The sequence below is a fragment of the Meleagris gallopavo genome, chromosome 1 (assembly GCF_905368555.1).
Source record: "Meleagris gallopavo chromosome 1, MGAL_WU_HG_1.1, whole genome shotgun sequence".
NCBI lineage: Eukaryota > Metazoa > Chordata > Aves > Galliformes > Phasianidae > Meleagris > Meleagris gallopavo.
In genome coordinates, this window is record NC_139404.1 from 191006220 (window position 1) to 191021550 (window position 15331).

General features: G+C 42.4%; 1 protein-coding gene across 1 annotated transcript in view; it reads right to left on the reverse strand.

The window, feature by feature from the left end:
• The window catches only part of ACER3 (alkaline ceramidase 3), a 56612-nt gene extending 48378 nt beyond the window's left edge, over positions 1-8234 (reverse strand). The window contains exon 1 of the mRNA XM_085216487.1: positions 8037-8234. Coding sequence (XP_085072613.1) covers positions 8037-8139 — 103 coding nt within the window. The 5' untranslated portion in view covers positions 8140-8234. The remainder of the gene's footprint in view (positions 1-8036) is intronic.
• Between the last annotated feature and the right edge of the window lie 7097 nt (positions 8235-15331).

Consider the following 15331-nt stretch of genomic DNA (forward strand, 5'->3'; position numbering starts at 1 on the left):
TTTCACTGCTCTGCCACATTTCTCTGCTACTTCCCAAAGCATCTACGCAATCCAATGGAGCTGATTCTTGTTAGAGCCAATAGTCACCATTTCCAAAGAGCCACAAGCAACATGAACCAGCAGTTGTCACCTGGTTTTCGCTCTGCTGCTTCTGAAGAAAGTTATGATCTCCCACATTACTGCAGCTAGCTGCAGCTTTATGGAGACCCATTTGCAGAAGCCTGACCTGCAGGTAACAGTAGGCCATGAACACAAACACCTTGCTTTAGTTTCTCTTCTGTTACCAAATCAAAAATTGGTAGAAAAGCATTTTGCATCTCCAGACTGTTCTCCCCTTCTATTCATTTTCACAGCTGTAAAAACAACTTGGGGGGGTGGCGGAGGGGGGAGGGAAGACATTGGTTTTTACTCAAATATCACCCAGAGCAACTTTGACACATATAAATCTTTATTTATAAATCGACAAGAGCCTGAAAAGAACTGCGCCCTACCCCTATGGGAGGAATGTGCCCTGGCATGCCGCAGTCCAGAGCCAGCATAGACCTGGCTGTCCTTAGCAGCACAGCAATGCTGGAAACTGCTTCAGAGCAAAGCCAGGTCTGCAGATACTATTTCACAAAGAAGATATGCAAGTAATTCTTCAGGGATCCCTGTGCTTCCTCATGGTAAGGTCAAAACACCCATTAGAGGGGATGGGACAGCATGCTTTCCAGTTGGGAGGCAAACCATGGTCTAAACAAACGTCTCTGACTTGGGAGCCTGGAAAAACCTGATGAAGAAATGACAGTGGACAGAATTACTCTGTCCCAGCATCATCAGTGCTCCAGGCTATTATTAATGCTTAACTATCTTACAACAGCACTACAGTCTCCTTCCTTTGATCTAATACCTTATCTGATTTCTGGATGCTGGATCTTGTCCAAATGAAGGCCCTTATCCAATTGAAATTAACTATTACTGAAAATCCAGCCTACAGGGCAGCAGTATCTTGAGCTTTCACTGCAAATAATGAGCTCATTAAGGCACCATATAAGTAAAAGAGCTTCCAGGGTCATGCTTTATGACCATAACGTTGATATACTGAAATTCTACTAGCCAGAAACCACACAAGACATACACAGACATCCACTGCCATACACCCCAACTCACAGGGAAGCAAATGTGAAGGAAGAAATTGAGAGGAAAGAAGGGTTGGTGTAAATTACATATTCTGTCCTGGATGCCCACACCTGGTACAAACTTGCAGGTGGAGGCAGATGTCCAGCTCACCCTCAGCATCATCTTTCTCTAATTCTGCTTGTTTACTTTCCTGCCTAAAGCAGAGCAAACCTTGCTTTCTCCTCAAACCCAAAAGTCAAATCTCAAACTAAAAGCCTGAAAGTTGCCCAGCTGACAAGAACTTATGCTGGTTCATCTTCACCAGCTCCTCTTGTTAGAGAAGAGAATCGGTAGTATAGTGTTGCTTGGACCAGGCTGCAAGGGAAAATAACTTCTTGCTCACTCATCTCAGCTGGAGATCCTTTAAGAGATGCATGTATCACCGCCAGGTCACTCCAAGGACACTAGATTCTGAAAACAAATCTAAAGAACCAAGGAATAATGTCTCCCCAGCAAAACCAATGACAATAAAAAAAAAGATACAATAAACTAATGCCCCAGGACACAGCTGGGAAGCAAACTGCTGCTGGACATTAATCTCAATTTGGAAATAAAATTTGGAATTTCCCTCAGGAAAAATCTGCAATGTAGAAGGCAGGTTGAGTCACCAGTTGGAAAGGTCAAGAAATGGAGAGAAACATCAGATGGTTGGGAGGGGCTGAGCACAAGGGTGCCTCTCCCACCAGAAATGAATGAATGAGAGAGCTGCTATCTCTCCCAAGCTGCAGACAGACCAGTTCTCTTTAAAAGAAATAAGTCTGGTCAAGATACTTTACAGGCACTGAGGGACATGGTTTAGTAGGCATAGTGGTGATGGATTGACTGTTGGTCCAGATGATCTTAGAGGTCTTTTCCAACCTTAATGGTCATTTTATGACACAGATATGTGAGCTAGCACAAGAAACCCGAGTATTTACACTCAGTTTTTCATTGCACAAAAAGACCTGTGCCCAAATTCTCAAACCTAAATGCTGCCCATCAAAATCCAGAGACTCTACCCAGAGCTTGCCTGTCTGGGATACTGAGATACTCAGATCTGTCAATGGTAAAAAAGATCAGTGCAAAAGCAGTGTTTCTGTTTTCTGAGCTCTAATATTCTCTAGAAGTTTCTTTTTACCTGACATTTTCCTGACTTCTTTGTAATGCTTCCAAAACTACCAAAATAGTCAAGCGCCTTGAATTCATGCAGCAGCTTTTCTTCTCTGCTAATGGACTGAAAAATGGCTGTAATTAATGAGGCAGGCATAAAGAGTTCCACCGATAGAAAAAAATCAAAGCTAAAGGTAGGTAGCTTTGACTCGAGAACTGTTTGCAGCTGGACTCACTCCCAGCATTGTACATTTTTTTATTTGATACATATTTTGAACTAAAACCTCTTCTTGCATTTTTTAACCTTTCATGATCTGCGAACCTTCTTGCGACCCTCTTTATGCTACTGAAAAAGCGAGAGAAATGGTCAAGTAGTGCTTGCAGGCACTGCATGACAAAATGACCACATACCACTTAGCTTCTGGGCTTGAAAACAACACCGAGTTCCTCTGAACATTTTTGCAGTGATTAATATTATTCTTTTGTTTAGAAAATATCTTCCCCGCTGTTCTACGAAATGCTCCAGCAAATACGGGAAACACATTATAGAAACAGCAGTTTCAAAAATAAAAGACAATCTCCAAACAGATTAAAGACATTTGTGTTTTTCAGTTGTGACAACTGTCACTAAAGGCTCATTTACAGGCATTCAGAAATCAGCAGTGTTCCTCTACCATAATTGGTTTTACATTAATCTTCCCATGCTTAACTAATGATATTTACTCTGCAGATTCATACCATGTACTTGATAAGTTTCTCTGCTTTAGTCTGCATGTAGCAGAATTGAAGTGTACAAATGCCACTGCTCTGTTACCATTTGGAGTGGCAGATGTCCAAATGCCAGCTGTACAAGTACTGAATGCGAAGCACTAATTATAGAGTAATTAAACGCTTTGTTAAACCATATTTAAGGTTTTTATTGTCACTTAGTAGCTATACAACACACACGTGGTCCATCGCCACAGCATCCATCAAGTTTTAAGCATATCCACAAGGTGAGGGATAGAGAACGAGTTTACTGGGCAAACCTGGATTTTCCTGAAGCCTTTGACTCTGCCTTTCAATGAAAGCTGTAAAAATTAAGCTATCATGAGATGACAGGTAGAGGTGCATCATGGATCAGAGACACACACACAAAAAAGGAAAAATTATAGATCAGAGCAATGCCACAAGATTATCTTCCAGCTGCAGCATACTCATATACGAACTAGGAAGAGAAATAAAAATAATGCAGCAGTATTTGCCACTGACCAAAAGTTACTTGTAAGCAGAGACAGCTGCTTGCCTAACAAGCTTCCTTCTGCAATATCCCTCTTTGAATAAAGAGACCCTTCTATCAACTTCCTTTTGTCCACAGCACAAAAAACCAAGTGAGAAGTGTTCGTGTTGAAAAGCATCCCACAGCTCAGCACTGCTCTGTACACTCCACTTGACATTACAGCCACCATCAATTAGTTTAATTTTCCCTTAACTTTTCATCTCTCCCTCCCCCTAAGTTGAGGAAGCTCCCTGAAGGAACCTGATAAATTTAAAGAGGAAATGTGTGATGTGGCTTCCTGCAATCAGGTCATTAAAGTTGAACGTTCAAATCCCTTTCAGTCTTAAAGGCTGCACGGCTGTGACACCGTCTTCTTTTTAAACAGCACTTTAGAAATCATTGGCTTCATGATGCCTTTAAATAATTCAGCTGCAGCCAGGCAGCTGGGCTGATCACACCCAATTAATCCTCATGATTCTTCCTTCACCTGCCACTTCATGATAGAAAGAACAGACAGAGCTCTTGAAGCCAGGCAGTTTGGCTTTATTTCACTTCATTTCTTTCTTTATTTTTACTCGCACAGTAATATCAAGCTTTTCAGCCTCTGGCCCCTTTTCAAAGCCTCTGGCAAAGAAAGCAAAATAAAGGGGGATATTTGAGAGGAACAGGTGAAAGTATATACATGGCAGTCAAAATTCAACATTCAAGATGTTTTCCTAACTTTAAGTACATTAAGCAAATTGATAAGTTCCAAAGTAATGATTCCCATGCAAAACAGAGATCCAGGTGTATTTGTTGACAGCTCAATTGGTGGGTTTTTTTGTTTGTTTTTTTAGGCTTGCTCAAAGAAAACACAGATATTTTTGTGTTAGTTTCCAACAGAGAATTCTCTGATAGTAGTATCTATGTGAATGAGATCTCTTGTATCTAACAACACAGGTAACAGCCATCTCAACGCTACCTCTCATTTAGACGAAAAATAGGAAGGATTTTAGAAACACTGGCAGAAGTGGCTCTAATCCCAGAGTTGAGTTGGAAGGGACCTTTAAGGCCATCTGGTCCAAGGCCTTTGCCATGAACAGGGACACCCACAGCTTGATCAGGTGCTCAGAGCCCGGCCCTACCTGACCTGAATCATAAGCAGACCAAAACAATGCCCTCCCCCCTCCCCCCAAACATTGGTTCTATAAGGAAAGAGCAGCTCAAGAAATACGGTAAACAAGCACACAATAAAAACAAAAGGTAACGAAAGCATATTTTCTTAAATGAAGGTGGCAGAACATAGCGACACAGGATCAGAGGCCAAGAAAGAAACAATCTGACAACAGTTTCTTGGAAGCCTGAAGCTGCTTTCAAGATGTTTGCCACTATATGCGCCAATGAGTTCATACCACCTGAAAGCAGTTCTGTTGTAGGCGATGCACATTACTCAAAGATAACAACAGCACACAAGGCCTTATTCCACACACCCAGAAACATCACTGAAGTTTGATTGGAACTGAAACCAAACACTGAGTTGGGACCAACAACAGATTCTTCTACTTCCGACAGAGAATCATAAACCCTTTGGAACCACAGAGAGCAGAAATTATGAAGATCAGTTACATCCACTTTTCATAGCCTACAAGACACGTGCTTCCCAGAGTATGAATGCAAGAAGAACAAAATACTTATCATACAAATGTTCAAATCAAAACAGACCCCAAAAACTGAATGCTATATGGGTTAAAGTCACCTAAAACATCACCCCTGTGGAAATAACGAATAAACTGTAATATTGTTGCTGAACAACACGACTTACATTTGACCTTGTTCTGTTTGTTTGGGTGGGAGGGTGGTGTTTTTTCTTATTTCGATTCTGTTTGAGCACAAAAGCTCAGATAATTCAGCATACACACACTGGGAGGTAGAAAAGATTAGTTCTAAACAAATGCACCTGTACTGCTTGCCCTCTAGCTCATGAGAATTAATCCAAAACTCCGAGGAACCCTGACTGAATTTCTACACCACACAATAGATGCATCAGTGAGGGACGTGAGAGTCATTTCAGCATCAAACACAGGCTGGTGAAGTAATTATCTTCATCTGCTTCTCCATTTCAATCAGTTTAATATTATTTAGTTAGTCATCCGCCTACACAAGGAAGGAAAACTGGCTAGGTGCAAACTCAAAGGCAAGAAAAAACAATTTTGCTTAGTTAAAGCATGAATCTTTGAATGCAAGTCCTTGTGTTTCGGGCATATGGAGATGTTGCAAACTTGACATGCTAAGAAAAAAAACCCAACAAACAACACACTGTACCACATTACCTTCACACCTCTGAACAGGTACAACTGCTGAACTGCCATTGCTTGCTGTTTCTTTAAGGAGTGAATAGCAAAGAACTGCTTCTGGAACACAACTGGTAGCAATTTCTACTAAAATTAGTGTATAAAAATAAATTGCTAAATGGCACTAGGACTTAATTTGCCAAACAAGCTTTCAGTTTGGTTCTTTGCATTTTAGAAACCTGAAGAAAACGTAATATTTGATTTGGACCCATCAGCATCTTTCAACTTTGGGTCTTCAATGATTTCTTATAAATTAATTACAATAAATGTTTAATGAAAAGATTTTAAATATACCACCAGCTTAACTGAGTGGTACCAAGTCAGCAAGAAGTCCAAAAGTAATTTTCGCTATTCAGTAAGGTAAGACAAAGTAACAGAGCTTTACATATAATCAACTGCAACATCACAAATCACCACAATGAGAACGGGGAGAGACACAAGAAAAATATTTTTGTACTTTCTGATTTCTTTGCTCTCTGAATTTGAGTTTTTGTTTAATTGCTTTGCTTGCTAGGCTTGGCCCATTTCAATGCTGTAGCTTACAGCACAGCTTTTATATGCAGTTGTTTCAGCACAACTGACAGACCAACAAACTGTGGTCCCCAACACTAAAACCGTAAGGAAAGCCCAAACCTTCTGTAATTAATCCTCTTTTACTTTTTCCCCTAAACAAACAACTTTAATCTCATCTTCTTTGTCTAATCTAGAAGCAGATGAAAACTATCAGTTCACACACCCGACAGTGCAGGGGTTACTTCAAAATTTACATGCTAGCCAAATTTATTTTCACATGGTGAAGAAATAACTTCCTCTTCCCCATGTAGATTATCTCTCAAACCAATTTCTGCCAAGAGGAAAACGCAAAAATACATACTCTGCAAAAGCATCATTCTATTTAAGAACTCCTAAGTTTGTCCCATTTTAGAGTATTAAGCCCTCTCTTAAGCAGCCTCTTTTCAGCCATAAATCTACACCCCAACATCCTTTTTCCTCTGAGTTTCTATGCCATCTGTGCTCATGTTATTCACTCATTCCCACTCTGAAAACCTCAACAATAAATAACAACTGTTTCTTTTGGTCCTCCACCCACGTCAGTGTTTGTCACCCAGTCGCAGCCCAGGAGGTACACCCAGAACCTTCACTCTCCTGCATGCCAAGCTCTTCCAAAGTGCTGCTGAAGCATCCCAGCTATGCAAAAGATCCTCTCAGGCTTCCCACTCCAAGCATTTCAGGGTAGAAGAGCCTGTTCAGTTTTCGAACTACTTTCCTACGGTTTTAAGACTTCAAAAGCAGTCTCATCAAATGGACATGAAAGCCTTTGTAGGACAGGGCATTTATCAGGTGGCCGTGCAAAACTTGTACATCATTTGAAGCCACAGGACACAAAAATACGTAATTTTTCAACAATACATTATAGACAAGGCTTGATTCTTTACTCCCTACCACAACAAACAGCATCTCAAGCCCTCTGAACCCAACAAGCCTGTTGGATGACTTCGTAGTTCAAGCACCTTTTCTCCAAAATACACTGAAACACATCTAAATTCCTGACTGCTCCTGAAGAATAGAGTTTTGAAGTCCAAACAGTGGCCTGTCCTCTTGCTGCTCCTCAGAGCTATGCCAACAAGTGGGGCCCAGCTGCTATAAAGCACCTCGAGGATCTGGGCAACCCAAGATCAGGCAGCTGAAGATGCCAGCTCTGTATGAGGATACCCATTGCTGGCTGTGGACCTGTAGCGCTCTAGGAAGGCTTCCTTCTTGTCATCCACGCATCGCTGCAAAAACACCTTTAATCCAATGGCAAAACCCTTCAAACCCTCCGCAACCTTCAGGCACCTTTTTGCTGCTTAGGCACAGCCAAAGGGACAGACTTGGGGCCACGAGATGATACACTGGGAGAAACGGCCTTCCTTCAGGCAGGGATCTGGGGGGGGATGGAGGAAGGGACGAGCAAACACCTCAGGGATTTGGGTGAAAGGACCCATTCTCACCCACCGGGGCTGGCTGAGGGGTAAGCCTATTCCCCACCCCCCACCATTCGCTTCCCTTAGGATCACGAAGGAAGGGGAATCTCCCTGCCCTTGGGCATTGCGCGTGGGGGCGGGGGGCCCTCACAACACCCGTGGGGGGGGGCACAGAGAGGGGAGAAAAGAAGGGGGGAGGGGGAGAGGGAAAAGGAGGGGAAGCCCGGCTCCACTCACAGAACTCAGCGATGTGGTAGGAGACGGCGTAATTCTCCTCGCACCACTCCAAGGTGGAGGTCGGAGGGCCCCAGTAACCCTCCCGGTCAACGGCCGGAGCCATCGCGGCGCGCCGGCTTTCGGCCACAGCGGAGCAAAAAGGGGGAAAAAAAAAAAAAAAAAAAAAGAAAAAAGAAAAAAAAAAAAGGGGGGGGAGGGAGGGAAGAAGAAGGTTGCCGGGCCTGGAGATCTGAGGGCGGAGAATCGAGCTGAACCCGCCTGCTTGAAGGCGGAGCTGAGCGGAGGAGGCACCGCGCGTTGTCATGGCGACCGCCGCGGCCTTGGGGCGCGTCTCGGCCCTCCGTGGGGATTGTTGGGTGTGGAGGTGGAAAAGGCGGATTGAGGGGGCACCTGAGGGAAAAGGAAAGCTTAAAGGCTCGGAGGACCCGCGTCGTGCCCTTTGAGAGAGTTGTGAGCCCACCGCAGAGCGCTGCCTGGGTGGCACAAACGTGGCTGCTCCTTTCACTGCTGTGTTTTTAAATAAAGAGGAAAGCATTTCTCTGAGGGTAGGGAGGCAGGAAAAAGGTTTTTTTTTTTTTATAGCACTGCCTCCCACACGGGGGTTCCTCCCAGCTGATGCCTTATTTAGTTCTTACGCTGCCTACTATGCTCGCACCCGGAGTATGCAAAGTGCTTTTTGTTTCCAAAAGGAAACGCAGTCTAAAAAGGGAATGACTCAAAATGCATGGGAAAAGGATAAAATGTGCGAGGAAAGGCCTGATAACATTGTGTTCTGTTTGTATATCAGACCGAAGGAGGAGATCTGAGCAGACCTTGACAGCCAGGCACAGCTCTTCTACCCATTACTCACTGGAACGTACTGTGTGTATACACACAGACTTCTTTTTCTACATCTTATTTCTTCTCACCTCCTCTCCAGCACTGTATAGTTGTCCCTTTTCATTGCAGGAGAGTGGAACCAGTTGGCCTTTAAAGGTAACAGGGGTTAAAGGTAAAGGTAAAGGGACAGGGAGGTGATTGTCCCCCTCTACTCTGCTCTTGTGAGGCTCCATCTGCAGTACTGTTTCCAGGTCTGGAGCCCCCATTACAAGAAACACAGGGAGCTGTTGGAGAGGGTCCAGAGGAGAGCCACGAAGATGATCAGGGGACTGGAGAACCTCCCCTGCAAAGACAGGCTGAGGGAGCTGGGCTTGTTCAGCCTGGAGAAAAGAAGGTTGCGGGGTGACCTCATTCAGCCTTTCAATACCTAAAGGGAGCCTACAAATAGGAGGGGAAATCAACTCTTTGAAAGGATAGATAACAACAGGACAAGGGAAAATGGTTGGAAGTTGAAGGAGGGAAGATTTAGGTTGGATATCAGGAGGAAGTTCTTTATGGAGAGAGTGGTGAGGTGCTGGAACAGCTGCCCAGAGAGGCTGTGGATGTCCCGTCCATCCCTGGAGGTGTTCAAGGCCAGGTTGGATGGGGCCCTAAGCAGCTTGGTCTAGTATTAAATGTGGAGGTTGGTGGTCCTGCCTGTGGCAGGGGGTTGGAGCTTCATGATGCTTGAGGACTCTTCCAACCCTGGCCATTCTGTGATTCTGTGATTCTGTAACTTCCAACTCAAATGGATGCTTTGATTGCATGGTTCTGTGCATGAAAAAACCTCCAGTCTAAATATATCCATTTCCTTGTGTAAGTGCAAGTGCACTGTAATATATTTCTCATAAAATGCCTCCTTCAGCCCAACCTAAGTGCTTTCAGCATCAGGTAGAGAGAGGTGTTCAACATTTTTTGTGATGATAGAAAGCCTGCAAAGCAAAATTGATATGGCAATGATAAAATATTTAGGCTGCCAAGACATCATCAAAATCACTATGCATTGCAGACCTGTCCTTTTACGTTTTTTTTTTTCTTTTTTTTTTTCTTTCAGGGCCACCAACCTCCAGATCTGGTACTAGACCAGGTTGCCCAGGGCCCTATCCAACCTGGTCTTGAACACCTCCAGGTATGGTGACTCCACTGCCTCCCTGGGCGGCCTGTTCCAATGCATTACCCCTCTTTCAGAGAAAAAAAATTTCCTACTACACAACCTGAACCTCCTCTGGCACAACTTGGGCCATTCTGTCTCATCCTATTGTTGTTACCTGGGATAAGAGGCTGATCTCCACCTCACCAGAATCTCCGTGCAGGGAGTTGCAGATAAGATCTCCCCTGAGCCTCCTTCAGACTGAATGATCCCAGTTTCCTCATCTGCTCTTCATAAGACTTGTGTTCCAGACCCTCTACCAGCTTTGTTGCTCTTCTGTGGACATGCTCCTTTCTTATGAGGAAGCCTGTGGGGTTCTAATCTATCTTTTCTTATTATAGTTAACCATATTAAGTTTACAAGCTCTTTTCAAGAAAATAACTCAAAGTTTGAAATGACAGCAGTTCTGGAACTGAAGAAATAAATATTCCCTCTGCAGACCAGGAGTACAAAATGGAAACAAACAGTATGTACAATATTCAGTTACAATTGGTTTTAAATAAATAATTAAAAACATGGATGTTTGTTTCTTTTATCACCAAATGGATGCTGGATATGACAAGATTTGTAATTGCAATAGGAAAAGAAGCCAGTTATGAAACTGGTTTTATAACTGGCAGAATATATTAACAAATGGTTTTATGAGGTATGTAATAACACAGATTGTTATTCTTTTTTTTTTTTTTCCCTTGTGAAATGCAAACAGAAATGTATGGTTAGTTGTTAATGTAATTCAGTGGGAAATTTTTATTTATCTGTTGTATTTTGGTAGGGTTCTTCATTGTAACAACCTTTTATTTCTGACTTATTCTCTAGCAATCCTTTCAGCCATTGCACTCTCAAAAGCACAGTATTGAAGAGACGACCACAAACCATTGTAATACATTTTTCTTTCTAAATCTGTTTTGTAAAGGTAAAGGCATTTTCTACAAAGACAATTTTTGTCTGCTCTTACAGTAGCACATATTAAATGCAGTATTTTTTCCTCTGTAACACTGAGCGATGCTTTGCAGGGTACATTACTTCACTGGATATAATGTGACAGCCTGAAGTTACTTGCATCTAAATGTGGTTTCTCTAACTAGTTAGCAAAACCTACCTGTGCCCAGGTGGTATATTTTCTTTATGGGAACTATAAGACACATGGAAGGAATATCTCATTTCTGCAGTAACAAATAGGGAAACTAACACAGGGCTCATGAAATGCTTATTTTCAGTACTACTAAAAATGCACTTCACATGCCAGTGGAGTAATTTCCTGTGGCTTCTCCTGCTTGTTAGTGGTAAAGGATCTTTTCCATACTTCTCTGTGTCACCCTAAACCTCAACAGCAACCAAACTGTTCAGTTAGTCAAGTCATGTCAGTGTACACCACTAGAGGGATACGTCCTGTAAATTTACTATGTGGATCCAGTAGGTTTTAGCTTGGGGTTGGGAAGAGGCTGCCATTCAGAAATGGCAGGTGTTTCTTTCTGTCCTCTGTGAAATTTCCAAAAATGACACCTGAATATTGAAGATCGTTTCCCTCAACTCCCTTCACAATGCAAACCCTCTATCTTTACTTGTTCTGCTGGTTGTTTAATTTCCACATAAAATGAGAACTAACAAACAGATTGATTACAACTCATTATGCCTGCATATGTTGGAGAAGGCTGTACATATTCCCTCTCATCAGTAATTGCCTGCATAAAGGGAGATAAAGTTGGCATAGTCTTGAAGATGTTTTCACTACTTGGTTCTAATAACGTTAAAATAAAGGTATCAATCACTGGTTCAGAAACAAAGCTAAATGTTGTGCTACAAATTGCCCGGTCCAATTCTACATTAATTATGAACCTGTACAACTTCTAAGATTGTATTTTAATGGGTTGTATTGCCATATTCAACAACTTAGGCGTTTTTTCTAAGGCAAAGTTCTCAGCTCAAAAGTTTCACATCCCATGAAAATGTTGGTTTCCAACTTCAGCTCAAAGTGCCATTATTGGCAGCTTTCCAATAATCATCTGCTCTGCACTGATTAGAGAAGAAGGTGTTAATGACCTTGATATCATGCGAGCCTGATCCTATGTAATGTAATTTATCCCATTGGTTTATATGCAGATAGCATGAGCAGGGTTCTAAAAGCAGGACTGCAAGAGACTGAATCAGTCTCTTTTGTGAAGTGCTTTGAAGTTTAAGGGCACTTTGTAAGCACCCTTGTTAGGATGATGAGAATTTTGCCTGAAGTAATATCACAGAAATTATTAGTACATGAATGAATGGAAAAGGTAATTCATTTCCTAACATGAAGAGAGATCTGATCCAAGAAAGTTCAGTAGACTTTAACAAAACTGATTCCCTGTCAATAGCTAGGTAGGTATGTCTGTGCTGAAGTTAAATGAAGTCATGCATTATGTAAAGCATTATCGGATCCTAGAGCCATATAAACACTCAGAAATTTGCCATAAGACTTTTCTTAGTCGTATTTTCATTTTCATACTGTATGCATTTTGGCAGATAGCTGTGATAGCGGATGGCAGCAGCTGTGTGGGTTCTGTGACCACCAGGCACAGAGAGAATCAAGTTTGAATGCAACAACTTGAATAGTGTTGATCATAGAATCATAGAATGGCCAGGGTTGGAAGGGACCTCAACGATTGTGAAGCTCCAACCCCCCGCCACAGGCAGGGCCACCAACCTTCACATTTCATAGCAGCCCAGGCTGCCCAGGGCCCCATCCAACCTGGCCTTGAACACCTCCAGGGATGGACGGGGCATCCACAGCCTCTCTGGGCAGCTGTTCCAGCACCTCACCACTCTCTCCATAAAGAACTTCCTCCTGATATCCAACCTAAATCTTCCCTCCCTCAACTTCAAACCATTTTCCCTTGTCCTGCTATTATCTACCCTTCCAAAGAGTTGATGAAAACAGGAACTGCTGAGCACAGGTGTTTGGGAAAGTAGGTGCTAAAATCGGCATGTTTGCTTATTGCTAGTGATGAGTTAAGCTGAAATTTATCAACAGTTGGTGGTTACTATCCTGAATGCAGACAGCATGTGTAGGTATCTCCTAACACCTGCAGCTTTCAGCCCATAGTATTAGCATGAAATCAAATTTGCACTAATTTGTAGGTCTGGAATTGGCACAGAGAAGGTAAGCCTGCTGTTCATCCACCTCTGTAGGAGATGCAGATGGCAGTGGGAAAAGTGCAAAAGGAGAGCCCAGCTTAGTGACTTTTCCTGTCATCTAAGCTTAATTCACTCCGGTGTGTGAATCAGAACCCTGCAATGTATTTATGCTAAATGTACGCCAATTTAAGCTGAAATATCAAATGATGATCAAGGGAGAAAGACTTTCTAAAAGCAGAAGTGGCAGGTGCTTCAATCTCTTCGACTTTCAAAGGAGTCCAGGAATCAGCCTGCCTCTGTACCCTGGAAATCTTCTCATGCCTTTAAAGAACCAAAACCAAACACTGTAATTCATTCTTTACACTTGTAAACAGCATTTGCCTTAGAAAAAATAAAGCGAATTATCTTTTCATGCTAATTTATGTTATGCGTAGCTTAGTATAACAAGATGTGCAGGAACATTTGCAAGAGTATTTAAATGTGTTAACCTTAAGTTGGATCCTGCTTTCAAGTCTCAGTTCACTTCCATAAGTGTTGACATTTCATATTCTTTCAGAATAGCAGCAGAAGGCCAGGCAGGATGCCCTGAGGTCACTGATCTTCCCTAGCTCTCATACAATAGCACATATGGCTCCCAGCTGCTCTGTGTCCAAGAGCAATAAATGTTTTATGTTTTACGTTTCAGTAAGTGTCTGGCTTTTTCTGGGGGCTGAAGTTGGGTGAGGTCTTGAGTCTTGTTTTTTTCCTTATTCAGTTCTGCAAAGCACTCTGCTCTGATTTGAGGTCTGTGAGCTTCCTGCTCTGTTTTCTGCGCTCACAGGGCCCATGACAAGTAAATGTCTAATGGACTCTTGGAACTGCTTTGACCTCAGTTGACTGAAACTCAGGCATTCATGGCGAGCAGCCTTACTTTTAGATATCATACCACCCTGTGCAGTATGCTGCCCTTACACAGCTTAAAAACTCCCTATATACAACCTAAGAGGAGAGAGATGCCAGAAGATGAGAGCCACAAAATGCTGGCTCTATCCAGGTTTTGGCAGGGCAGCACTGAGTCCATCTGGGACTCAAAAACTTGAAGCAGCTCTTTGTTACAATGGTGAGAGTAGCATTCCTCTCATTTTGTTCTTGTCCCAGTTAGATTCCTAGGAAAAGGGCTGAGAAAGGATTCTAGGCAGAGTACAATGAGAGAATCTATCTTAGGTTAAGTCTGTATGTTATATCATGGTGTTGTGGCACGGGGGGATATAATCCTTCCCACTCTTCCCATTTTCAGTGTGTGGGGAGATGGTGACTGAGCAGGGGCTTATTTGTGACCACCTAAAGCTGGAATGGAAGTCCCAACAGTGCAAGAGTGGCGTAAGGCAAATCTTAAAAGCAACATGTTGTTGAGCAACAAGAAACTGATTTTGAGACAGGGACAGGCTAATCTAAAGTCTTCTAGGATCATATTTTAATGGATCGTATTCAGCATCTTTGGCATGAAATACTGAGACAAGTTTCTCAGCTCCTAAGTCTCAAATCCCATAATAATGTGAGCTTCCAAATATTTCAGCTTAAAATGTCATTATTGGCAGCATTTCCTCCCAGAATGATTGTAGGGATAGAATTAGAGGAACTAGCTATTACCAGTGCCTCACTCACGTTCTCTAAGTTTCAGTTTAGAGAAAAAAGCACCCACAGACTGTTTTTTCTCTTGTATAATGAGGCAATTAGTGCCTGAATGTGGAAGATAATATATCCCCATTCAATTGGGCACTGCCTTGCATTTGGGCTCATTGCTAGAAAAGCCACTTCCTTGCATTGCTATTCTGGGAAACCCCTGGAAAAGGAGAAAGGAGCAAGCAGATACAGATGTATTAAAATGCTAAATGTTAGAATAATAGTAATAATAATAATAATAAGAAGAACCACATTCAGTGCATTCAGTTGCACAGCATCTACAGGAGGAAAGGCCTCTGCTATTTTCTTCCTTGATCTCTGGGAAGATGACATACATATTTACCCCAGGCTTATGCAAATTTTTCTACCTAGCCTGGAAATGAAGCAGGTTCTGCTCATCTAAAGAAACCATTGTTATACTTCTTTCCTTTACTGCAGGAAGGGGGAGGAGAGGAAACAGATCAAGTAATTATTTACTTGGCAAAAAGTTTTTGTTACTTTTCTGGATCCCGGTTAA